The 27,767-nt window shown below is 38.7% G+C and overlaps 1 protein-coding gene and 1 long non-coding RNA gene across 2 annotated transcripts; both read left to right on the forward strand.

Annotated features, from left to right (window-relative positions):
• The first annotated feature begins 685 nt into the window (after positions 1 to 685).
• LOC109427691 (uncharacterized) lies at positions 686 to 2,646 on the forward strand. The gene is made up of 3 exons (XR_009997354.1): positions 686 to 1,036; positions 1,597 to 1,783; positions 1,848 to 2,646. It is a non-coding gene; the product is annotated as an uncharacterized LOC109427691 (long non-coding RNA).
• Positions 2,647 to 14,464: 11,818 nt separating this feature from the next.
• LOC134288733 (uncharacterized) lies at positions 14,465 to 15,957 on the forward strand. The gene is made up of 2 exons (XM_062854491.1): positions 14,465 to 14,591; positions 14,678 to 15,957. The coding sequence occupies exon 2, from the start codon at positions 14,686 to 14,688 to the stop codon at positions 15,655 to 15,657; it is 972 nt and encodes a 323-aa protein (XP_062710475.1). The 5' UTR covers positions 14,465 to 14,591; positions 14,678 to 14,685; the 3' UTR covers positions 15,658 to 15,957.
• The last annotated feature ends 11,810 nt before the right edge of the window (positions 15,958 to 27,767 follow it).

Consider the following 27,767-nt stretch of genomic DNA (forward strand, 5'->3'; position numbering starts at 1 on the left):
AACGCTTCACAATATCTTTTAAATTTCTTCTATTATCTCAATGCTACATTGAAACAAAAAAAAATCATAAAAAAAATTTAAAAAAATGAACTGTCAGGTTTAACGCTTATTGCGGATCAATATCACTACAAAAATGATTGAAATGATCCAATCCAATTTGTATTCAGTAAGGCCATGCTGGGAGAATCTACACTGAAATAATGACCAGCATAAAAATGTTTTCAAATTTACCATGGCAAAACGTGATCATCTACCAACAATCGCTTCTTGTATGCATTTTGTTTGCTTCCATATCAACCGGTTCGATAGACGAGTGGTAGCGTGCGAGCCTAGGCCCGATTCCCGGTTAGTCCAGGAACATTTTGTATGGAACAATCCAGGGGGACATCCCGAAAAAATCCAGCAGAACTCCGATAGCATTGTATTAGATAATCTTGAAGTAATTTCTGAAAAAAATCTCAAGAGGAGTCTCTGTCAGTATCCTGGAGAAATCCCGAAAGAAATCCCAAAAGGGTCCCAAAAATGAATCTCGAGAATTTTCCCTGAAAGATTCTTGAAAGGATTTCTGGAAATATTATTAAAAGAATTTCAGATGGATTTCCTAAAGGAAATTTGGGAGAAATCCATGACTTGAAAGAATCTGAGCAAAATCTGAGACGAATCAATACAGAAACTGCAGGTTGTAACCGTTGGTCCCAAGGTGTGAGCTTGTTGGCTCCTCCACAAGCAATCCTTACCATAACCCTCCTGTCAGTAAGCCCCTAATTCCAACACCCAGTCCTCAAAATCAAATAACAGCCTTACTGACGGCGTACAACCTGCTGTTATTGAACATGTAACGAGCCATTTGATTCTTCTAAAAGTACCCGTTACAGAAAACCAAATGTGTTTGATTACAGCGGTTTGAGTAGGGTTCTCAAATAAAATGCATTTACCTGCGCGGAATGGTTGCCAACATGGACGATTGACAGAATCGTCAATTGTCGGCTTTCTCCGTTTTTCTACCTACGGGTGAAATAATGATCAATAATTCAAGGTACGTAGATGCTATCGACTGCTTCGAATTCACAGGGGATTTTTCGGCTTTCAGTCTGTTAAGCGATTGAAACGAAAATATCTTTCTTACGCCCGACGTTTCAATGGGCTATGCCATCTTTTTCAAGGGTTAAGAATATTTTTCGTTTTTCGTCTGGAGGTTCAATCTTTGCGTGAAAACTTGTCAACATAATCTGGTTCATCAATTTCTATTGGATTTACTACACGAAACGGGAAGAAAACTGGACACTGGACTACACTATCTTTCTTCGTCGTAAAACTATGTACATTTAAATGTACATAGTTTTACGACGAAGAAAGATAGTGTAGTCCAGTGTCCAGTTTTCTTCCCGTTTCGTGTAGTAAATCCAATAGAAATTGATGAACCAGATTATGTTGACAAGTTTTCACGCAAAGATTGAACCTCCAGACGAAAAACGAAAAATATTCTTAACCCTTGAAAAAGATGGCATAGCCCATTGAAACGTCGGGCGTAAGAAAGATATTTTCGTTTCAATCGCTTAACAGACTGAAAGCCGAAAAATCCCCTGTTAATTCAAGGTAGTGATCGTTCTCAATCGATCAGCATCCATCGAAGAAAACACTTGTGCATGTGGTACGCTTGGTTTGTGGGTCAACCACGAGGTGAAATTAATTTTCATTTGGTTTGTTCTCTTGTAGATAATTAAGTAGAAGAAAAAGTTAACGTAGACCAGTTTCAAGTGTGGTGATTTATATAATTAGTTTGGTTAGTTTGCTGCAAAACCTGAGAAGATAAGTTTATGGTTAATTGTTCGTTTGTTGTTCCGTAGAATTATACTAGAAGGCCAAAGTAGCACTGAAAACTGTAAACCCAGTAAAACTGTAAGCAAATAAGAAAAGGTAAAGTATTGTTATACATGTGAAACGGGGTACGAGACGTCGAAGGTGGACTAACTTTCGGAAATAGGTCCATTTCGGGGCCTTTTCTTTTATGCCGTGGATTGTGCCAATCCGGCGGCCATCTTTCATTCCCAGTGATCAGCCGGAAGAACAATAGGAACACGGACGAAGCTTTCCGCCATTTTGGAAGCCACTACCCGCCCTGCGATCTATTTTGGCGTTATCCAACAACCCGTCAGTCCTGTGGTCCAATCCAGCATCCGCTGGCCCGGTGATCGCTCCGGCAACCCGCCAGTTTTGTGGCCAACCCGACCACCCGTCGGCCCTGTGGGTCCATCCGGCAACCCGCCGGCCCTGCCATCCAAAACCGACCACCCGTCGGCCCTGTGGGTCCATCCGGCAACCCGCCGGCCCTAACCTCTATACCGACAGTCCGTCGGCCCTGTGGGTCCATCCGGCAACCCGCCGGCCCTGCCAGCCAAGACCGACCACCCGTCGGCCCTGTGGGTCCATCCGGCAACCCGCCGGCCCTAACATCTCTACCGACAGTCCGTCGGCCCTGTGGGTCCATCCGACAACCCGCCGGCCCTGAAGGGATCCCTCACCACCGCCCCGAAAGCAGAAAAGCGTATGTACACCCTATATAATGCGTCTCTATAAGAATTAAGCTCTCGCCAGAGCGAATAAAATGAATAGCATGTAAAATCTCAGATAGGCAGTTAAAATTATTTACCGGTAGCAATCCTTAGGTTTATTAAGTTCACCTCTTTGATGAATTCCACTTTTTGATACTTGTGTGCGTCCGCTGTAAGAGTTTAACTCTACCTTGGATTCGTTATACCTTGGTGGGAGAAGGAATTGGTACCCCTTCCGCACAGGTAAGTTTCAAGGGACAGTTTATAGCTCCCGCTAGATTGATGCATGTTGGAGTGTAACGGTGCTATTAGAATTAACGACCCCGTGCTCAACATAAATTCCAATAAGAATAATCCCGTCGGAGCAGCCGAGGGGCTTACAAGGTGAAATCTCTGAAGTAATATTTAAATAAATATCTGGAGGAATACCTGGAAGAATGCCGCATTGAATCCATGAAGGAATCCCAGAAGAAATTCTTGAATGGATCTGGGAGTACTCCCCAACAGTAGTTCATTTGAAAATCCAAGAGAAATTTCGGAAAGAATTATGCGAGACCACTGAAAGAATCCTATAAGATTCTCTGAAGGAATCTCAGGAGAATGAAATACAACAAAAAATAATATAGGAATCCCGGGAGAATCCCGAGAGGAATTTCGGATGGAATCCCTGCAGAAATTTCTGGAATAACCCCTGCTGAAATCCCAGCAACAATCGTGAGAGGAATCCCGGAAAAAGTCCCTGAAGTAATTCAGGGAGGAATCCCGGATGGAATCTCTGGAAGAATCTTTGATGAAAACTCAAGAAATACTGGGAGATATCGCTTATACGAGAATTCAATAAAGAAACCCCGAAAAAAAAATCTGTGCCTGAACATTAGACCTGTTCACTTTTTTTGACCTACCCGTGTCACATCAAATTATCAATCCACATGCAAAAACAAATCTTCAGTCCAAAAATGAGCCAAATTGATAAGGGTTTAGAAGTGTATCAAATCGATTTTGTGTTTTTTCGAGCATTTTCACGAAAATGTACTCCAATATCCAGAAAATTGCACCGAAAAGGTACCGAAAATACCGTTAAAATATAGTTGGAACAATACTCTACTACTTTACCGAAGACACTACGGTGTTTAAATTGCTTATTTCAAAGTTATTCAACAATTTTCGTTAAAAAATCACGAAAAAATACAATATTTTTACGAATTTTCATGTAAATCTCATGTAAATTTACATTGTTTTACGAGACTAATTTAATTAGCTATTGCTCCTATGTGTTACGAACATTTCGTCCATACATCATTTTAGTGTAGGAAATCGTTTTCGTTGACTAAGGGTCTGTGTCAATTGGCGAATTAAAATTAATTTTTACTTAAATTTGACAGTTCAACACTTAAACTTGACAGTTATCCTAAGGAAATAATTATCGAACTGTCAAGTTTAAGTGAAAATTAATTTTAATTCGCTAATTGACACAGACCCTAATTATCAAAAGTTTGCCACGTTGATACTAATAATTGCACAGAGTTGCCAGTACAAAATAAAACAAAGTTACCCATGATTAAAACGTCATTACATTTCTTTGTCTCATCTGCATCGGTTTCAATTTGGTGTACAGTAGACGTTCGCTCGGTGCAAACGCTTTAACTGCAATGCTTTTTAAGTGCAAGTCCGCTAAGTGCAACAATTTTGCAGTTATCGCACCGCTATCCGTCAAAATGCAATGTCAACAGCGATGCGATGTTTTTCGCATGCACTTCTGTTGCAATGCGATGTTTTCCGAATGCACATTGGTTGCATTCTGCAGCTACTGACAGTTATGTGACGTCTGTCAGTTGTTGCAGTTATCGAATTTCATTCGGTAAGTGAAACGTAAACATGTTGCACTTATCGAACGTCTACTGTAGATGGTTGAGCATGAGACTGTCGATTCGAAAATTCAAGGTTCGATTCCTGGAATAGATTTTTTTTTTTGCGTCTCGATCCAGCTATAAGTTGATGAAACATACGCACTGCATCTCATTGCAATTTGGCATAATAGCTTTGTTTCGAAACCGTAGAGTGCATAGTAAGAATGAAGTTTCCCTTTATCGTGTAGTTGTGCTGCTTGTGGCTAGATCAGGGGTTCTCAAACTTTTTCATCTTGCGACCCACTTTTGATTTTTAAAGATACTGGCGACCCACTAGCATGATTTTTCATACAATAAGTCATTTTTTTTGTAGATTTGCACTGCCTTTTAAAATAAATACATTTTATCACTTTCATAAGTTGTGATGAACTAACGTTACGTGGCTTTCAAACTTTTTTTTTGTTTTTTTTTATAGTGCTCTTTAAGTTTTTTTTTTTTTTGAGAAAGTCTAAGAAAGGTTAAGGTGTTTGCAGCATCAGTTAAGGACAAACGTCTTGAAATCCCGCTTCAACAGTGCATCAGAACTTCAAACGCACAAATCTAAAGAAGCAAGCTTCACACAATAGTGCATTTCATTACTTTGTTCTTGCTCACTCGTAATAAGCTTAAAATAAGAAGATCAGGTGCGCTGGTTTTGTTTACGAAGAGATTTGTGCCCTCAAAATCGTGAGTAGGTAGCAAAGTCGGCCATTGTAGCGGCCATTTTGGGATTCTAACAAGTCTGTCCTTAACTCTTAGTCTATAAAATTTGAGATAAGATACCAAGTTTCAAACATATAGGGTAAGTGTACCAATTATGGCTATAGTACCAATTCTTCGCCATAGTTGATTTTCACCCTTTAACGATATATATATCAACCATAAAAAAATGTGAACAACAGATCACGTTCACAAAAGATGGTTGCACTCATTTAAAGTACCATTTTGCTCAAATTATGGTAGAAATAAATCATTCTCCTTAAAATTTCGGCTTCCTTGCACCCTTTTTCGCCATAGTGTACCAATTATGGCTAATCCCATAAGAAATGCATGCAAATAGTGCGAAAAGGAACCGAAGATAAAAAATGTAGCCATAACTAGTACAGGGTTCCTATAATTGGCACACGCTGTAATAAATACTAAAAGTAGTTTTGGCTCCGTTTTTATATTTTTCCTGCAAAGTATGGACACTAAACTATCTTTTAACATATTGGTGGCATTCGTTGGTCTTCTTGTTATTTTTGTACACATAGTTTTCCTTAGGTAGTGCCATAATTGGTACAGTCACCCTAGTGGTAATTTTTTCGTAGGGCCCATATAGCCGAGGCGGTAAACGCACGGGTATTCAGCATGACCATGCTGAGGATGACGGGTTCGATTCCCGGTCGGTCCAGGATCTTTTCGTGAAGGAAATTTCCTTGACTTCCTTGGGCATAGAGTATCTTCGTGCCTGCCACACGATATACGCATGCAAAATGGTCATTGGCAGAGGAAGCTCTCAGTTAATAACTGTGGAAGTGCTCATAGAACACTAAGCTGAGAAGCAGGCTTTGTCCCAATGAGGACGTTACGCCAAGAAGAGAGAGAGAGAGAGGTGTTCTACTATTATCCCAGATTTAACATGGTACACTGAAAATATACAAATTTCGTTTCATTGTACGAAATCACTCGTTTGGTTTACAAAGTCCATTCGTGGTTTTCCGCAACGCAAAGATTTGTAATGTGCTTGAAATCTTTTCGTAAAAAATCACTCCGACACGAAAAAAACGTATTTTCTTTCTTTTTTTTTGTCGGACCGACATAAAAAAATGCAAAAAAAAAACACACGTAATCAGCTTGGTTTTCACAAGCTCAGAAACATGCATATTCTGATTGATACCTACCAGTGCTAGTAACCCATCTTTAGGCGCTTGGTAAAACCATTCGGAAACAACCGCAACGCTTTCCACTCTGTTTATGTTTATTAACAACTATTAGGGGATTGTGGGGCAATATGACCAGGCCACCCTGTGTTTTAAGCATTGATTCGCAACACAAAAATATTTTCTGCATGGGTTGTGATTGATTATAAACAATGCATCATGTTTATAATGTGCGAAAAAGATACTATTATAAGAATCAAAATAAAATCTACTTTGGCGACTACTTTTGGTCGCAGTCAAAGATACGCGCGAGATAGTCGCCAAAGGCAACAGACCTGGTTTTCAAATTTTGTTTTAAAAATTATTTTTTTTTATTTTTAATGGTGTCTATATGTTACTGTTATTAAACCACGACAGTAAAATTTCAATGAAATTAGTTATGTCATACAAAAAATAATATAAGTATTGTAATCATTCGGGGCACGATGGCCACCTGTGGTAAAAAACAAACTAAAGCAGCCTCAAAACTATTATTGATGTTTAGAGATACTGCAAAACCATAGAAAATTACATCTTCATATTAGTTGGAGCAGTTAAAATTAACTGCGTTGGAGATGATACCTCAGAACAACTTTGAAGTTATTAACTTGCGTGCGCAGCTTTTTCTTTTTCTCGCTCGATCTTTTTGATTAACGTGTAACTCTCTAGCTCAGGGATTAAGGGATTTAGGGATTCTCAGGGTCGTGCTTATGGGATGGCTTGAACTCTCAGTTTCCGCACTAGTTTAGGGGCACTTTATGGACAGGAACTATGATTTAACATTCTCACAGATAAGGCACAGTAAACATGTAGCGGTGAACGATCATTAAAACAAGAACAAAGGCTGAAATACTACATTACACAAAAATTCCGATGTTTCGGGAGAACAGCGAGGCCTGAGGACTCCTTTGTGAGTCCGGAACAAAGCGGAAAAGCAAAAGAGATGGTGAACTAATTACTACCCAGGGAAGCGCTCTAAATGAATTGGCTACCGCTGAGGTCTTTACATTTTACAATGGGTTTTATTTGGGTGACGTCACATTCTAGGGTACTTGCGCTACTATTCCGGATCCGGTTCCTGTGTGGCTGTGGAGCAGGCCTTCGTTTAGCTGATGGCCATGATAGGTAGACCACTAGCTGTCGTAGCTATGGGGCTTGGTGTTGGTTCTTGGCGATGGCGGCCGTTGACAATGACCGACGATCGCGACGGGGCCGGCGGATGACGATGGCCGAAAATGCCGACAGTACCGGCGAATCGAGATGGCGGATGCTTCCAGCGAGGTCGGCAATTAGCGATAGCTGGTGAACTCCTCGCCGCCGGACTTCTGACCAGTCCTTCCGATCACTACACTACGCGCTTGTCCGGGAAATGTATCTCCGGAGGCACTCCTGACGATTAGATGAAAAATACACAGAAAAAGGCCCACTTTCTGGACCTAACCACACAAATTAGTACCCGTGACGTCACTTCACTATGCCTCTTACAAGTTTACACATTTTTTGTACAATAGAATTACCTTTTTCTGGTTGGTTGTTTGTCACAGTTTTAACTGTTTTGGTGTACGTTCTTCTTTGTATAACATTTAAGCAATAACTATTTAAAATAACACATTAGGTTTAGGTATTCATTTTAACAGTTACTAACAATTACTAACCACATCGATTTTGCTGACTAATCACATTTTACTCACATAACTAACCAAACTAATCGTACTAATTGATTTAGCCTAAGACAAAAGAAACAAAACTGGATAATAAAAACTTCACCATACAATAGGTATTCATTTTACCATTTTAACAATTTACAATTGACACACGCGCGCACTTCTATTCTGTTCAACGAACACGATCGGAAAGAGAACACAGAACCGAAGCTCTATGCCTTTTAAGAAAAATGACCAACATTAAACATACAGCTCAAACAAACAACATAAAATCATATTGTTTGTTACTTTGTGCCGGTAATATGATCAGACACCCTACTTTTACGTGCTCCATCTGTGTGTGAAACAATAATGACCCAGTTATGTTTTGGTCCGTTCGCTCAAACTGTCATACGTTTTGACAGCCACCCAAACAGCGTGGAACTTGAGCGAGGAGAAATGCTCTTACACTCATCAAGCCGCTGAGTGCAGCTACGGTTCCCTGATAGTGTTAGTTGGAGGAATATCTGCAAATGGCGTGTTATTATGGCATGAGTATGTGGGGACATGATCGGGAAAAAGGAATTTAAGGAAAATTCGAGGTAAAACTAATCTTGTGGTGGAGCTACAAGTGAAATATGGAACCGACGGTTACAAACGCAAGAAAGAGCAAGATCAAAGAGGGGGCAAACTGCTCTCTCTTTCATCTGTTTCTTTCTCGTGTTTGTTTATGAGAGTGACTGAGAAAATTGGGGTAGAAGCATCGCACGCTAGTGTTATTTGCTGTTGAATGGTGATTGGTTTCATTGAATATTTTGGCGCTGGGCTTGAAAATCATAACTACAAGATAATGTAAGTATAATGTAAGAAAAAAAGTAGTAAATCTTTTCAAGAGAAACAAGTTTGCTGATACCAACGGACCAAATCATAGAAAATGTTCAAAGAAATATCTATGAATTTAATTTCAAACATCATCATAAAGAAAATGTTGGCATATACCGCACCCTCTGTAGGCGAAGCGTTGATTCGACCTTGGTTTATTGCATTTGCTTAGGGATTGAAGCACACTAATTGTAAAAAAATATCTCTGTGGCCGTCTTGCCCCATATAGCAAAAATTCTATGACGAAAGTAGCATTCTTCAAATGGGTTTATTTTTAATTCTTTATGCAATACAAAATGGTTTAGCAAAAGACATGAAACAATGTGGATGAGTTTTAAATAGCCATATTCTTATAAAAGTATATGCTCCCAAGGCGCCTAAGCTTAGGGTGGCCATCTTACCCCTCAACCCCCTACTATTGCATCTTTTTCTCTTCTCGCATTCATTAAGTACGTCACGCTAAAATTGGCATTTTTTGACCCCCTCCCCCTTTGTTAGCGGAGAAAGGGTCACGAAATCCAGTGGGTCACCGTGTTGTTAGCAGCACAACAAAGTCGCCGCCAAGTTTAAGGCTAGGTGCAGCTTTAAACTGCAAATTTATATTTATTATTAGCAATTCAGAATACAATATTTCATTTACTTACACTTTCGGTGCTTTAACGTATTTCACTTAGATTTCACCTTCCCAAGTAGCTAACATTTCATGTTCTAGATAGGTTTAACATTGCATGAACGTAGATTATAGAAAATTCACATCTTTTAGACACTGTAAGTAATTCATATTAATTAGCACTATAGTTTCTCGAGTATTGAATAATTGCATGACTTACTGTTAAGTAGAATAAACAAATAAACTACCGTCGATGGGGGTGACAATGGGTCTGGGGGGTGAGATTGGGTCAAAACAGAGAAACATAAAATTTGAAATAGCTCATAAACTATCGTTAATTTATATTTAACACTTTATATTATTTCAAAGAGGAGATGTTTTTACACGTCATGATGCAGAATAAGATGTTTTGCAGTAATCGTTTTTTGTTAAATATGTGGCTAAACTTATATGACGAAACTACTTGTAAATCACTCTGAAAAAAAATCTCCTTCGTTATGTTTAACACAAGTACCTAACCATAAATTTTCTTATAAGTGGATAGCTGTAGGTATTACCTGGTTGATGTAATGAAAAAATCGGGCTGTCATTGCTCTTTTTATTTAAAAATTCAATATTTTCGACCCTATGTCAAAATATTAAGAATGGGGGTGAGATTGGGTCAAGCAAGTTATCGAGTGCACATAACCTTAACTAAAAATTCAACTTCTTATCCAGTCCCCATTTGACGTTAGAGTGGTGCCATGTTCACCGTATCTTCATAAAAGCACGCTTTCTTTCAAAAATATGTCAAGAAGTGTCAAACTAGTGTGTTAATACGTTTAGTGCCTAAAATCATTTATAACAATACACCCATGCGTTTGGACAACTCCTCTAATCATCAGCTAATCTTTAGTGTACTGCAATATCGTAAGCTCACAAAATAGACTTAACATAATATTTGAACGACCCTCTATCTTGAGATGGAGTGATTTGTTTTAGCAATATAGAGGCCAATGATCATGTACATAAGAGTTTATAACGGAAGGTTTAGTTAAACATTTCTAATGCAGTATACTAAAACAATTATGTTTTTTTTTACAATCAATCTTTCAATGCGCCCCTCCCTCATTGTAATCTCCCCTCCTCTCATGGAGATTGAAACTCTTAATGAGGATGATGATGGCAAAAAATGGTGATACAGTATGCACACGTTATTTTGTCAAATTTCAACCATTTTTTCGGTTGTATTAGACCTTTTAGGTGGATTAATCATCTTTTAAAATAACCTAAGTTTTTATTCGTCATGATTACATTATGTTTTAAGTAGGTTTACTACACATGATTAAAAAAATTAACTTATATTCTTAGATAGGTGATTTTGAATACTTTGACCCATTCTCACCCCCTCTAAGGGGTGAGATTGGGTCAATTTTCAATCATTTGTAGTTTAGTAGGCAATTCATATAACGTGATACTTTCTTGCTAAACTATCATTACCACACAGGAGAGTATACATACCAAATAAAAAGTTATTCCGACTTCAATTGCATTTGTTATTTAACAAACAATCTTTGAGTATCCTTTTTTGACCCATTCTCACCCCCAACGACGGTAGTTTTAAGTAGAATCATCAATTTGATAGGTAGAATCACTATCTGTTCCCTTCTTTCATCCTTCATTTCTTATCTATCTACAATTTAGCCCCTGTCAAGCGCAAAGCGCTGTCAGCTCTTGTCATCGCTAGAAGCTCTGTACCGCCCAATGCACTTGCAGTGTTCCCAGCGGTAACACCCTTTGCACGGGTTTTTCCTATACTTAATACATTGCTTGTCACAGTTTCACAAATCTCCCTCCCCTCAAGGACCGAGACGTACTTTAAGGATGGCCCCTTATATGAAAATCGCTTTCAATTTACGCAAAATATTCGTTGAGCTTCTACGAAAATATATTATCACTGTTTCTTCTTTAAATTGATTTTAGGCACCAAAATAGAGATCTAAAAAACTGAAAAAAATCATAGTGGCTCAGAAGAAGGTGCTCTATTGTGTAAAACCAAATAACCAATACATTTTTCAAAATTTAAAACCCCAATTTATATCATTTATCTGTTTTAAAAAACAGCACAACCCTTCACACGTAGAGCAGCGTAGAGCAAGTCGTAGTAGTTAACGCCAGGTCAGACGTCTCAACTCTTCGTTCGACGCAATCAGCGACGGTGATGATGATAAATTAATTCAATTTTCAACGCCACTGACTGAGTATGAGCTATGAGGTAATCTACAGTAGTCAGCAGTAGGCCGTGCAACACTGAAGCATCTCCGCACAAAGTCATCGATCACCGCATCATCGGAGGTTCTTAATGGCCAGCACTCGCAGTAGGCATATGGCAATGAGCAGAAACAGCCTCTTCAGGATGTGACGGAGCAGTTTGCGCAGCATCCTCTCGCTCTCATAGTTGGCTTGGAGTTCAAAAAGGTGAATTGAGTAGCACTTGCCTCCCGGCTTCCAGTTCAATGATAATTGAAAAATTCTCAAGTAATCTTATGCTCATGTTCCAAGGAGGTAGAACATATGTAATGAGTGGAAACTTCCTTCCCTTGCCGTATTCGAAGCAAGCCTGTCTAGTTGGGAGCTCCCTTGCTTCGATGATCACGCTCCCGTCCGTTCGTCCCCTCGTCCCCCCGAAGAAGAAGCTCTTCCCCCAGAAAAGGGTTTCTCCCTGGTTTTAAAAATAAAAACAACTCGCTGATTTCGAAACAACAGGTGTTGAATGAGCCACTTCTTTTTGGCTCCGCGGTAGCATTACTTGAATGCTCACGATGCGCGATGGATGCTTTGCTACCGGCATCGTTCGGTTCGGCACGCCACGTCGCCACTTGGCTGGTGATTTTCAATTAATCACCTTCATCATCGCCCGCGTGTTACACATTCGTTACGGGCTTGGGCTAGGCGATCGTTTCTTGGCGTTCTATCGGGTTGTTCGCGATGAAAACCCGTTGCACCAAATCGCAATCCTGCATTTCAGAGAGCTGAGCGGTTCCATATCATTTCAGCAACGAGTAATTTTCATATATCTTTATTTGGATGAAACCTTGCATACAAGTCTTTGGGGGAGAAAAACGCCGTTTTGCATACTTGGTTCGCCATTTTGAATCTAGCCTTACTTATGAGAAGGGCCTATGAAAAATGCACATGATATCTTCAAAAAATTGTACATATCTCGAAAACGGTTTGTCCGATCGGTTTGGTGTCTTCGGCGAAGTTTTAGACAATTGTTGGTGCTATATGGAGAAAATATGCACGGTAAAAAAATATGTTTGGTTTTTGTGATTTGAACTAAAATATAGATTTTCCCTCAAAAGTGACATGTCAATATTTTTTTTATTATCCTTATGTTATAGGGCACCGCACTGTTTTGATTTTGTATGGGATTTTGACGTTTCGTGGCCTTGTTGTTTACAAAATGTCTGTAAGAGTGAAAGAGAAGGAGATAATTTCATGCACTGCCCTATAGCTGACTGAAAATGCTACCTAGTGCACAGTGGGTTGTTCTGGAGAAAAATAGGTTACAATGAAAAAAAAATGTTTTGAAAAATTACGGTTTTCAAAAAAAGCTATTAAGTAAAGTCAAAAAAGTTTGTCGCCCTAATTTTATGAAAGTACATCAAATTTGCAAGAAAAAAGTACTTCGGTAACATTTTTCTAAGATGCACCGTTTAGAAGATATTACTAATTTAATATTGATTTTTTTGATAACTTAATAAGTTTTAGCCCTTTTCGAATGTACTCCGTGTTTCTCCAGTTTCAAAAGTATTTTTTTTCGGAAAGATTGGAAAATTTTGAGTTAAAATGACACTGACAGCTTAAAGATTTGAGTGAAATTCTCTGCCTTAAAAGTATTTTGAAACAAGTTACAAAATCCCACTATCAAGAACAATGATTTCTTCCAGTGGTTTTTGGTGCCTTCTGCTGAAAACGTGCTAATAAGTATTAGATACAGGTAATTAGATACCAGTTAGCTGTACTACGTACAGTTGGTGATTGTAAACATGGTCTTTGTTGCAACTAGTCCACCATGGCCACGCTGGCCCAGGCTTGTAAACATTCGACACTTTTCACTGCCTTCGTTTCGTTGTCGCGGTCGGGTGTCAGCTTGCTTTATTTCATTCGAACGCGACCGCTACCTCTTACACACAACACAAGCGGCAGAACAAAGATCAATAAACAAAAAAGTGGATCAAATCAACGTAGTCTGACACGATGACATTAGTATAATTCCAGCTTTTCGCAAGATTTCAGCCAATTTTGATTAAAATTGGTATAATATTAGTATAATATTCACGGGGATGCTACGGTGATCTGATTTTGTTGCCGCTTATCATGCGCAACCAGTGCTCACTAATACCAACATTCACTCAATACAGCAGCGGGAGAAATAAAGGAAAAACGCACTTTGGTGAACAAAGTTTGCAAAAGAGGTGTTGTGTGTATTTTCACAAGCAATGCCTACTCTCTGTAGGAACTTTATCTAAACATCGACACTCTGAAATTGGAAATTATCATTTCATGCCGCTTTTTCATGATCAACACTTATATGAGATCTAATGTGATGTGAGCGTTTTGCTCCGATATCCCTCGTATAAAGGTAAACATTCAAATTTCACGACTGTGTTGGTGAATATTTTGGCTGGAGCATAAATTTATGCTCCACGTAAGGAGGCACAATCCAACCTGTCAAACTCCATACTGAAAAAATAGTTTGCCGTCCCCTTGATAATATTAGTCACCTTCCATCAAACTAGACGGCTGCCGACTGATACCTCAATCAACAACCGCCGCACTCTTTATTCATTCCAGGTATATACAATTTACAATCTTCTTCAATAACAATATACCTACGCCAGCAAATCTACCTCGCTCCAACTCTCCAAACTCGTACCTGACGATACCTGAGCGTTCAACTCTACCTATCTTCCAGCAGTCTTTTCATCCAGTATCTACTAGGGAAAACCAAACAGTAAATGCAGAAAGGTTGCTAGAAGCATAGTGATTTCATAGTAATTTCAGCTAATAATCCAGTGTTGTTTGATAACATAATAATTGTAAAGGAAAGTGTAACACGTTTTGGTGCAAAGGTAAGTTTTAAATACACATTTTAATTATATGTGTTGTGATATTTTCGTTCAAAACTAACAATTGGAAAATATTTTCTATGTTACAGATTACAAAATGAGTAAAATCAGATGTATTCGTCCATTCAAAGACATTCAGTGTTCGAAAGAGCTGCGATATCTCACGGATGGTATCATCCAAAAACTAAAGTCAATTGGATTTTCCAAGGTATCCACACTGAACACCAAGGATTTTCGTATTTGTTCGTCTTGCCGTCTACATATTGATTCAAGAGCTCACCTCACCCAAAACGAAGAACAAAGCGTAGCCGGTGGCTCAAGGATGCCAACTGTTCGGACCATACCTGTTGTACCTGATTCGCAAAGCTATGAAAGTTTGGTCACGATACCATCAGCGTCAACGCTAAGCACAATTCAATCAAATGAAGACTTCACGATGCCTGTAGACGTCGAAATATTCAACCGAGGAATAGCAGCTATTCGTGTTTCGCCTATAGATTTAGGTAAGGTTAAAAATGTTCACTATCCTGAAAAAAAGTGCGCTGAAATCGTCGAAGGTGTACGAAGAAATCTTTTTAAATTAGACGCTAAAACAGAAAAAGCAAACGAGTTTAATGAAGTCATAGAAAATATGAAAATTAAATTTTTAAATTCAGCCACAAGGCAAGAAAAACTATCAATTTTATCATTGTTACCAAAATCATGGTCAGTACAAAAAATTGTAGACGAATTTAAAACTAGTAGAAATATGGCATCAGATGCAAGAAAGGAAAAAAATAATGTATTAGATTCATCTCAAGGTTCAAGCTCTGGAAAAGCTTTGAGTAATGAAACAAAAGAACTGGTTTTGAATTTTTTTGAGGACGATGATATAAGCCGTGCAATGCCAGGCCAAAGAGATTTTGTTAGCGTAAGGACAGGAAATAAGAGATTAGCTGTTCAGAAAAGATTGTTAATGATGACATTAAGAGAAGCTTTTAATCGCTTTAATGAAGTGTACGTCAATGTAAACAGTGATGGCATTTCACTAGAGTTCGGCACTGACGAGCGAGAGAACCGGCCTCTCTGAGGATGCATGTACCGTATCACCAGGGAGACAAAGAGAATGTTTTCACTGGTAGTTGAAACTATTCAGTGCGAGAGAGTGCCGGTAAAGCAAAGCCATAGAGCGAAACTGAACTCACCACCCAAGAGAAATATACTTTCTGCGCACCTCAGTTCTCTCACACCAACCTACTTATGGGATCACCCACACGCGCGTGTACACTGTAGTGAGCCCACTCCAGAGCATCACTCTGAAGAAATTTTCTCTGGTTGGTGAAAGCAAAGCAGCGAGTGCAGTTTGTTTGCAAGCATCCGCGGCATTGTAGATTCCTGTTGCATGCAAAACGAAAAATGGCGGAATAAAAGAAGCGCGAGGATGATGTGGGAATGTTTTTCAGCAAGTAGAAAATGGTTGAAGATGCTGAGAAAGAAATTAGTGTTTCATTATGCATCCTCTGTGGAAACGCAGGGAAACCGTTCAAAAGTGAAACCTCGTATAATTTGTTGGCACACAAAAACGAGTTGAGAGGGAACGTACGTACGGCAGTACGACGTTGGTCGGGACGCGCCAACATCTTTCGAATGATGGAGGGCATAAGGTACTACATTCTTCGCTTCGTTGATGCTAATTTAAATTCGATTGAGTCAAACCAGATGTTTGAGCATTGGTTTGTTTTTGGTAAAATATTTGATCCTGTGTAGTACATACAAGCGTCATTACTTTCGGGAAACCGCAAACAAAAGCATCAACTTGGTAGTCGCGAATTTTTGGCACGACGACGACGACGTAAATGTCGGCGCACTGCCGAAGTTATGGTTCGTTTCGTAGAGAAGAAAGCTACAATGTTTTCACCACGATAAACCATGCTTCCCGATTCTCGTCAGTGCGCACTGCAGATCGCTCTCTCCAGTGTTCTTTGCCAGAGTTAACTAGGGTGAACGAACACTTGTCCACTCTAGAGAATCTTGGTGCACTCATTTCTTTCTGAAGATTGTAGTCGGCTGTGGTGAGTTATTCCTTTTCTCGCATCACCGATCGTCACAGCTCTCAGCGAGCACGTATGGTGAACGCAAGCCAGTGTGTGGCGCTCTGGCTGGGAGAAAAGAAATGTGTGTAGCATGACACTTGCTCTTTTGTACACAGAGGAAAATGCCATCACTGAATGTAAAAATAGGGTTTTCATCATTTGCAAGCCTCCGGCCAAGGCAATGTAAACTATTGACTATCACAGGAACACATAATGTTTGCGTTTGCACTACGCATGAAAATGTCAATTTAATTCTACATAGCTTAAAAAAATACAATGTCTTGAATGATCTAAAAACATTAACGAATAGATTACTTTGCGAAAATAAGACAACTCATTGCCATCTACGACGATGTAAAAACTGCCCAGATACCTCAGTTTTAGAAGACAGTTTATTGAAACAACTGGAAGAAAACTTTGTTGAAAAGCTTTCATTCGAACAATGGGTTACCACTGACAGATGTGATTTAGAAACTATTGTAAAGCAAATCGATGACTTTGTTACATTTTTCAGCTCAAAATTAGAAAGTTTGATTCCGCATGATTTTGTAAAAACCGAACAATCCAATTTTTTGAAAACTACAAAACAAAACTTGCAAGATGGTGATTTTTTGGCTATTTGTGACTTTTCTGAAAATTACAGCTTCGTTTTGCAGGATGAAGTTCAATCACACCATTGGAACGTGCAACAGGCCACAATCCATCCTTTCGTAATATATTATACTGAAAATAGGCAAATTAAACATTTTAGCTTCATTATAATTTCAGAAGAACTAAGACATGATTCAGTCGCTGTTAATTTGTTTATTGATAAAATGATGAACTTTTTACAAATTGATCAAAATAAAAACATGAAAAAAAATTATTTTATGTCAGATGGTGCTGCTTCACAGTATAAAAACCGAAAAAACTTTTCTAGCCTTTGTAAGTTTAAGTCAAAGTATGGTATTGACGCTGAATGGCATTTCTTCGCAACATCGCACGGAAAAGGTCCATGCGATGCTATTGGAGGTACGATAAAACGCATGGCTACCAGAGCAAGTTTAGCCAAAGAACGCGAACACCCGATAAAGACTGCAAGAGAGTTGTTTAATTGGGCAAACAAACGAAAAGAAGAAGAACTTACAAAGTTGTCATTTTGTTATTCTACTACAGAAGAATACGAAAATATGTCTTTGCAGCAGAAGGCACCAAAAACCACTGGAAGAAATCATTGTTCCTGATAGTGGGATTTTGTAACTTGTTTTTCAAAATACTTTTAAGGCAGAGAATTTCACTCAAATCTTTAAGCTGTCAGTGTCATTTTAACTCAAAATTTTCCAATCTTTCCGAAAAAAATACTTTTGAATCTGGAGAAACACGGAGTACATTCGAAAAGGGCTAAAATTTATTAAGTTATCAAAAAAATCAATATTAAATTAGTAATATCTTCTAAACGGTGCATCTTAGAAAAATGTTACCGAAGTACTTTTTTCTTGCAAATTTGATGTACTTTCATAAAATTAGGGCGGCAAACTTTTTTGACTTTACTTAATAGCTTTTTTTGAAAACCGTAATTTTTTAAAACATTTTTTTTCATTGTAACCTATTTTTCTCCAGAACAACCCACTGTGCACTAGGTAGCATTTTCAGTCAGCTATAACATAAGGATAATAAAAAAAATATTGACATGTCACTTTTGAGGGAAAATCTATATTTTAGTTCAAATCACAAAAACCAAACATATTTTTTACTGTGCAAATTTTCTCCATATAGCACCAACAATTGTCTAAAACTTCGCCGAAGACACCAAACCGATCGGACAAACCGTTTTCGAGATATGTACAATTTTTTGAAGATATCATGTGCATTTTTCATAGGCCCTTCTCATAAGTAAGGCTAGATTCAAAATGGCGAACCAAGTATGCAAAACGGCGTTTTTGTTCCCCAAAAACTTGTATGCAAGGTTCCATGCAAATCAAAAAATACAAAAAATAAAAACTGGAAAAATTTCCCACTTGTTCGTGGAATCGCTCAGCTGCGCTGTGTCGCATATAAAAGCGTTTTATTTTGCCCATAAAATGAAGTGTATCGTTGATGGAAGCAAACCATTAATGATGAACAATAGATTGATCAGATCAGAAAACTGAAGTTCAAAACAGTGAACAGTCCCAAGTAACACACTTGTTACAGAAGAGTCATGGCGGCGCAGGTTATTGTTGCGCGAAAGTCACTGTGACTTACTTCTAACAAGTTTGTTGAAAGTCATTATTATACTTCTGCGCAACAAAAACCTGCACCGCCGTGACTCTTTTGTGACAAGTGTGTTACTTTGGAGCTGTTATTACAAAGAAAGTTACTTTCAAAGTTTGATTATTGCGGTCAGTGTTGTGTTCGAGTTCCGAGAGGTACCTGATGTAGCTTTTACTAGATATATCAAAATTTCCTCACGAATGAACCCAAATATAGATGGAATGAATATATAACCGTTTCTCTAAATATCTGGTGTACATGATCTATATCTCTTATTCGGCTATTTGTTTTCCTTTTTAAGACTTTGAGGCCGGAAGTGACACATAATCCAGGAAAAGCTTCATAAAATGACACACTCAATAAAAGTAAACATAAAGTGAAACCCCCAAATTAATCCACCTAACGGTGATGGTGCCATGCCAACGGAAAATCATTTCACCAAAAGTCTAGTAAGTTTTTATCAATATTGAACTTATTACCATAGATTTAACTTATTGTTGTTATTACCATGTGATGTCTTGAATAACTAAGGGTCTGTGTCAATTGGCGAAAAGAAAATTAATTTTTACTTAATTTTGACAATTCAACACTTAAACTTGACAGTTCTCCTAAGGAAATAATTATCTAACTGTCAAGTTTAAGTGAAAATTAATTTTAATTCGCCAATTGAAAATAGATAAATCCAATTTGCTTCTAGTTTATGCGACTGTCACTTAAAAACTAACTTTTACATTTTTAGTTTCTGTCCAGCGATTGCTGTGATTAAAGTTTTATTGCATCGCAACCGTCGTCATGTCGAACAGTGGTTTTTGACATGTTGCATGCATTGGTTCTAGTACACCACATACCGTTTAACAACAATCCATTTAAATGCAAAAGAAACCATATCGTGCGTGGGCTGGACACGTAGCTCGTATGCCGGAGGAACGACAAGCTAAAATTATTAGCGACCGGAAGCGATTGGCCCAGGACCGAGGCCAGTGGAGGCGGATACTTTATTCGGCGTAGACTTACCACTACGAGTTGTAGCCCATCAAGTATCAATAATCAAGTAAGATCTTGTACAGACTTTTCGAACCCCCTAAGCAGAATACTCTCTTCGAATGAGTGTAATCAGTTTCGTACCTTTTAATAGGGCGGAATTGAAAGGTACGAAACTGATTATACTCATTCGCATTAGGTTAAGTGGTTGCAGAATTTTAAAAAACATCTTCTCTGGCACCTAAAACTTGTACCTACGCATTACAAAACGCATGAACAACAAGATTTTCCTTAATTCTATCTATTGGTACAGTAAAACATACAGCAACCTACCCATAGCATTTCACTGCATAGCAACTGCAGTAGTACACTTCGTTGATCTTCGCTATTGCGAAGCCCTCATGCCACGTGGAAATACCCAGCACCCGTTATCGGGAGGGATGCGGTATGGATTCGATAGTAGGGCGATGTCTGTACTTGACTTCAAGATCACAACAACTGTTGTGCGGCTTCACAGTGGTTCAGGTTTAGCTGTGTAACCTGCATTATCGTCAGTTGGTTCGACCTCCTCGTGTGCCTGGACATTTAGGTCCGCCCGTCGTGTGACCCTTGTGTGCCGTGCAAATCAGGCATTTTGATGCTGAGTTGCACTCCCTAGCGATATGGCCCTCCACTCCGCACTTTCCGCAAGGCCTGCTTCTGTCGGGGCCTTTACAAGCCCTGATTTACCCTGATCTTACCGATTGAAGTCGCCTTGTTCACTACCGCCATGGGGCACTTGATCGTGGCGATCTGCGTGCCTGCCAAAACCTTTCATTGGCGGATCGATGCACTTGGTGCATCTACCTCGCACTGCTGTTTAACCTTCACGTACCCGACCCATGACAACTCATTTTCAAAATGCTGGCATTTCGTCAATTTTCATCCGATTTTTTTGAAGTCGCCCTTAATCGAACATAAATTAGTGCAAGTTTATTATACTCAAGTAGCCACGCAATATCCGGAACCATTCTGGAGATATTCCGAATTGTACTGGGGTCAGGGGAGTTGCCAAAATGACCAAAAGTCATTGTGTTATTGTGTTGTGTTTGAACCTTCGATTTTCAGCGAAATTTTTGATTCGAACACTTAAACACAACTGCGATAACCATATTTGAATAAGTTGACCCATCCGGATCACCGTGACAGGTTCCGCGGGGCCTCATTGGGGACACTTTTGGTGTTCAACCTAAACACGCCATGCGGCATATCAATAATCTTCATGATTTCGAATGAATGAGCCAGAAACGATAGACGGAAGTCTGTATCAACTAATATGGCCACCCCGGAACATCTAACACAGGTTCCACGGGGGTGTCATCGAGGACATTTCTGGTTTGCAGCTAAAACATACCGTGTGACGTATCAATCTTCATGATTTCGAGAGAATGGGGCAGACAAAATTGACTGAAGCATGTAATAACTGAATTAGCCGCATCCGCGCTGGCTTCTCAAACACAATAACACACAAAATAATCACTTTTAGCCATTTGGCTAAACATAACTCTTCCTCACCCCCTGACCCCAGTGCAATCCGGAATATCTCCGGAATGGTTCCGAATATTACATGGCCACTTGAGTGTAATGAACTTTCACCAATTTATGATCGATTGAGGGCGACTTCAAAAAAAATATGATGAAAATTGTCGAAATGCCAGCATTTTGAAAATGAGTTGTCGGGGGTCGGGTACGTGAAGGTTAAGTGCAGCTGCAATCTCTTCTGCGTCGGTGGTCTCGTCCAAGTTTTTACACCAGAGAGTCACCGCCGCCGTTAGAGCTCTTACCTGCACTTTTTCGTCCAAGTAGCTACCCAAGTAACAATTAATGCTGAACAGTGAGAGTATTAGCTGAACATTGGCTGGTTAATGGTATCAGAGGCTGAACACAAGCTTACATCTTGGTCTGAAGTACGGCTTGCCCAAGCTTTTTAATCAGCAATACATGGATGGCTGAATATGAAGTTTAATAGAATATTATTCATCTATGTAATCAGCTTTGAAACGGTTCGAACATGCACAATTAATCATCTGTTGTTCAACCTTTAATAAAATAAATTTTGACAGCTGACCCAAATAATGCTTCTTCAACTTCAATACAGGCTCAGTTCCACTTATGTTGTTGATATTACAGACACAACAAATAATGTTCTCGTTTTCGAGGAAATGGTCCGAGTTCAATTCCTAGCTTTTCCATAGAATAAGTTATATATTCTTAAGCATCCTTTCTGGAAATAGAAAGCGTTTTTTTTTATTTTTTTTACCAAAAAAAAATATTTTTATTGATTACTGATTCATCGCAGCGTTGAATCAGCCTTACAATGCACTTCAAATTAGCTAAAGGTTGAATAAAATCATTAAAATCAGATGTTTAGGAGCTGAATAAAAGATTATACCTATCGTGTTCTGCTTTTGATCAAATAAAGGCTGCTTTAAAATAGCTGAAAGAACGTTTGTGCAGCATCAAATTGTTACTTGAGTAGTGTTTTGTAGGAGGTGCCTATCATCATCTTTCCAGTCCTGGTGCGCCAGATGCTTTTTACTATAGATAGTAGAGTAAACATTAGTATGAGACTCGCTTATATGGAAAAAATAAATCCTCGCTCCAGTCGACTTTTTAGATCCCATTCAGGTCCCATATGATCTGTGCAAAATTTCAGCGCAATCGGTGGAACTATAATTTAGCGCAAGCGGTTCAAAGTTTTCATAGGATTTACTATGGGAAAAGTGACACTTTCAGATAAAAAATCCCAGAGGTCGTCTCTTGTCTCCTTAATTCAAATCGATCAATGCTTCTTGTAGAAAAATCCTTTATGAAACTTTCCTTCGAAGACCGCAAATCGATTGGATGCTTGTGGAAAAAGTTATTGATTTATTACCGATTAGTGATCCAACGAACGGCTTTTTGTTTTGTTTTATCAGCAGCACTGCTGCTGCCGTTGTTGCATGGGGTGGCGGGAGGCATCACCACCCCCAGAAACAGCAACAGCCAAGGCAGCAGCTACAGTGCTGCTAATAAAACAAAACAAAAAGCCGTTCGTTGGATCACTAATCGGTAATAAATCAATAACTTTTTCCACAAGCATCCAATCATTTTGCGATCTTCGAAGGAAAGTTTCATAAAGGATTTTTCTACAAGAAGCATTGATCGATTTGAATTAAGGAGACAAGAGACGACCTCTGGGATTTTTTATCTGAAAGTGTCACTTTTCCCATAGTAAATCCTATGAAAACTTTGAATCGCTTGCGCTAAATTATAGTTTCACCGATTGGGCTGAAATTTTGCACAGATCATATGGGACCTAAATGGAATCAAAAAAGTCGACTGGAGCGAGAATTTGATATTTGTCCCATACTAGTAAACATAGATCCGCGGACACCACTGACTAAAATGTTTCAAGCGTGTAAGTAGTAATTTTCAAGAGTGCGACGGTTGAATATGACGTCATGCGCTCCATTGATGTTATCCAAATCGTGACGTCGTGCTCGTTTGGATACAGATTTTGACAGTTCGTTTGGATACAACGGATTCATCAACACGGATCTATGTTTACTCTACTATCTATACTTTTTACATCCGCGCCCAGCCTCGGTTTTGAAGACCAGCACGTCGCTCCGTTCGTGTTTGCGGGATGACTTCACTTTTCTCACAACCTTCTTCTTTCCAACCGTAATCCAAGGGTTCTCTTTCCCTTAGTCCGATTGGCCCCCGTTCCTCTTAGGGGACTTAGTCAAATTTCATGGATACTCACCATCCATTGACACTCCAAGTGATTTAGATGATGCCGTTGATACTACAACGACCTTCATCATGGCAGTTTTTGAAGAAGCATGCCCTCTACGGTCTGTGAAGATCACAAGAGGAACCCCTTGGTGGAACTCTGATCTGGCGAAACTCAGGGAACAATGTCGAAAGAGTTGGAACAGACGACGTTCGGCTGGTTCGGAGGCTTTCAGGTCGGCTCGCAAGGCCTACAGGAAAGCTCTCCAAGCTGCTGAACGATTCGGCTGGAAAAATCTTTGTACAAATGTTTCCAGTTTGAGTGAAGTCAGTCGGTTAAACAAAATCCTTACAAAATCTAAGGGTTTCCGAGTGAACGAAATTTGATTGCCAAATGGCGTTCTGATTTCCTCTGATGAAAAAGTTCTGAAATGCTTATTCAGCACACACTTCCCTGGATGTATGGATATTACATCTTCGGATGAACCTGATGTCTTTTCTTGTAGTTATGATTCCCTGGCCTCGACTCGGAGTATTGTAACTATAGAATCGATTGAGTTGGCACTTAAAAGCTTTACTCCTTTCAAATCTCCTAGAGCAGGTGGGGTTTATCCTATTTTGCTTCAGAAGGGATTTGATTATTTCAAACATGTTTTGAAAAACCCGATTTAATCCACCTATGGTGAACAGAACCCTTCTTACACTTATTAAAAATATTGTTGTATTATGCGTATTAAGCAAATTTATTTTGTGTGATTGACCAAAAGTTCTAGAAAATATTGTGGATTTGACATCTAGCGAATTGGTTCCCAAAATAGCATCAGACCATGCACTTGCCAGAAATGCCAGACACCTCCTAGAATCTTATATGGAATGTTAAAAAAATAGATTTCATATTATGGAATATTGTATCTTTTGTTAACTGCCAAATAATCTTGAATCGATTAACAAATGGATAAGAAAATCAGCGAGATACACTTTGTCTAATATCTCTTAATCAGTCGAATAAATTAGCTCCGAAGTACTTGGTATTCATGGTTATGGTGTAAAAAGGACAAAAATAATATATCTACTATGCTAATCAGTTTTGGAATTAGCTAGTTATTTTGGCTGTCCGGTTCTTGCATTTTTCCCACACTATATAAATTCAAAGCTTTCATTTAACATATTGTTAGTTTTCATAAAATTCATGTGTATTTGTAATTTGTTAATTATAATTTTGTTGAAAACAATAACCTGCTAGAATACACATTGTATGATATCAGCATAATTTATTTAAAAATAATTTCCCATAGACTGGTGAAAAACTAATGCAAGATAACAAGTGAATACAATAATAAAAAAAAGAATTTATTGAAAACTCTTCGTAAGATATCTCAGTAATCAAATGTCGAATCGAAATAAAATTTCAGGGCCTTATACAAGGATATTGTAGCTTTCATTTGGTGCTTAGAGAACCCAAATCGGTTGACAGATGGCTGAGATATTTATTATGATACCCTTGGTTCAAAATCTCTCAAAAAGTTAACCTGTATTACTCCCAAGTACTCTTTGAAAGATATCTCGGTAATCAAATGTCCAATCCTAATGAAATTGTATAGGGTTCTACTAGAATGTTGTAGCTTTCATTTGGTGCCAGGATAACCGAAATCGGTTGACAGACGGCTAAGATATTTATTATTATACAATTGGTCAAAAATCTCAAAAAGTTTAGTTGTATAAATCCTAAGTACTCTTCGAAAGATATCTCTGTAACCAAATGTCCAATCGAAATAAAATTTCTGGGTGATCTACTAGGATGCTGTAGCTTTCATTTGGTGCCAAGAGAACTTAAATCGATTGACAAATGGCCGAAATAATTATTTTGATACACTTGGTCAAAAATCTTAAAAAGTTTAGAAATATGACTCATAAGTACTCTTCGAGAGATATCTCGGTAACCAAACGTCCAATCGAAAACAAATTCAATAGCGTTCTACTAGAATGTAGTAGCTTTCATTTGCTTCAAAGAGAACTCAAATCGGTTGACAGACGGCTGAGAAACGTGCGTGACTTTTTTTTGTAACGCACATACCCACACACACACATACACACATACACACATACACACACACACACATACAGACATTTGCTGAGTTCGTCGAGCTGAGTTCATTGGTATATGAGACTCGGCCCTCCGGGCCTCGGATCGAAAGTCGGTTTTTCGAGCGATATTTATACCCTTCTTATGGGTGTAAGAAGGGTAAAAAATACTTGTTTGCAGTTTTGCTACAGGGTATATTGATGATTAACCTGGGCTTGTTAGGGGAATATCTGTAAATAAAAAGAAAATCGGGTTAAGTACGGTTCCTTTGAATTCCACTAAGAATTTGCATCCTTTGACAGATACGTATTTCGACCTCAACTGTAAGGTCGTCTTCAGTGTCTTGTACTTGTCGAGTCAAGTACAAGACACTGAAGACGACCTTACAGTTGAGGTCGAAATACGTATCTGTCAAAGGATGCAAATTCTTAGTGGAATTCAAAGGAACCGTACTTAACCCGATTTTCTTTTTATTTACAGGGTATATTCCCAAATCTTGGCGAGATATTACTGTGAAGTTCATTCCAAAACAGGGTCGTGCGTCGTATGAAGAAGCAAAGAGTTTCAGACCTATCAGTTTGACCTCTTTTCTTCTGAAATGCTTAGAACGCATTGTAGATCATCACATCCGTGATGTTCATCTGGCCAACGTGCCTCTTCATGTGACCAACATGCTTACCAATCTGGAAAGTCCACTGTGACTCTTTTACACAAAGTTGTTTACGATATCGAGAAGGCATTAGCTCAAAAGCAATCCTGCTTGGGTGTTTTCTTAGATATCGAGGGTTCCTTTGACAACGTGCCTTTCGATGCCATATTGGAAGCCGCACGGGGTCATGGTATATCTCCAATGATTTCCATTTGGATTCACCAAATGCTCAAAAACCGACATCTCTTCTTGGCATTGCGTCAAGCGGCGATTAGGAAATTGAGTGTTTGTGGATGCCCCCAAGGGGGAGTCTTATCACCACTTTTGTGGAATCTCGTAGCAGATACGCTATTGAGGCAACTCAATAAGGCATCGTACATAAATTACGTAACGCTATAGGGGGAGGGGGGGGAGTCTAGCTTAGCGTTACGATCCATACAACATATTTTCAGTTTTCATACAAAAAGCGTTACAAGGGGGAGGGGGGAGTCTAAAATTGCCGATTTTAGCGTTACGTAATTCGTGTACCATGCCTAATAGCGGTTTTCCTACTTAAGGTTTTGCCGACGACTACCTAACATTAGCACCCTTTTAGACCTGATTGAAAACGCTCTTCAGGTAGTTGAGGGTTGGTGTCGCCAATGCACAGTGGTCCACGAACCAGATTTACGAGGAAAGATGCATGCAGCGCCTTCAAATAATATTTTAGACAAATATGATCTTCTACAAAGTTGTTCCTAATAATAAGGCCCTCTTTCCAATGTACATGAAAATTAGGGTGATCCATATTTTCACAGAAATTTGAAACCAAACTTTTTCTGCGAAAATTTAAACTAAAAAGTTAGAGCGATAAAATGATTTGTTCTAGCGTCACCCTATGAAAACTATGGGAAAATGCTCCAAATTTGGTCAAAACAGTTTTTTCGCTTTATCTTTTTCATTTCAAATTTCTCATCGAAGTCGTCAAAGAACCACTTTTAGAGCTTTCAAAAACGCACATTTTCGAGCGCTGAGAATGTTGCTGCGTCATTCCGTTCAAAGGATATTGACGATTTTCTAGAAAAAATAAGCACTTTTCTACTATTTTTTTCTTGAGTTACAAAAATAACACCTCTCTAATTTTTTGATATGTTTTATAGCAATATTTCTTCTTTTGAATGCTGGAAAAAGATATTTTTTATCTTTGCCCCAACCCGTAATATCGCCTTTTTAATAAACTATGATTCTTGAAGAAAACCGTTCATAACTTTTGAACCAAAAGAGATAACGATCGTCTCAGCGCACGAAACGACGCGTTTTCAAATGTTCTACAAGTGTTTCTCAGGTGACTTTGATAAAAAATTGAAACTGAAAAAGTTAGAGCCAGAAAAACGGTTTTTCTTGAATCACCCTAAGCAATTTAGAAA

Source organism: Aedes albopictus, chromosome 2 (genome assembly GCF_035046485.1).
Source record: "Aedes albopictus strain Foshan chromosome 2, AalbF5, whole genome shotgun sequence".
Lineage (NCBI taxonomy): Eukaryota > Metazoa > Arthropoda > Insecta > Diptera > Culicidae > Aedes > Aedes albopictus.

Excerpts from the sequence above, each read along its gene's own strand:
- LOC134288733 (XM_062854491.1), top strand. The coding sequence starts at position 14,686 with ATGAGTAAAATCAGATGTATTCGTCCATTCAAAGACATTCAGTGTTCG.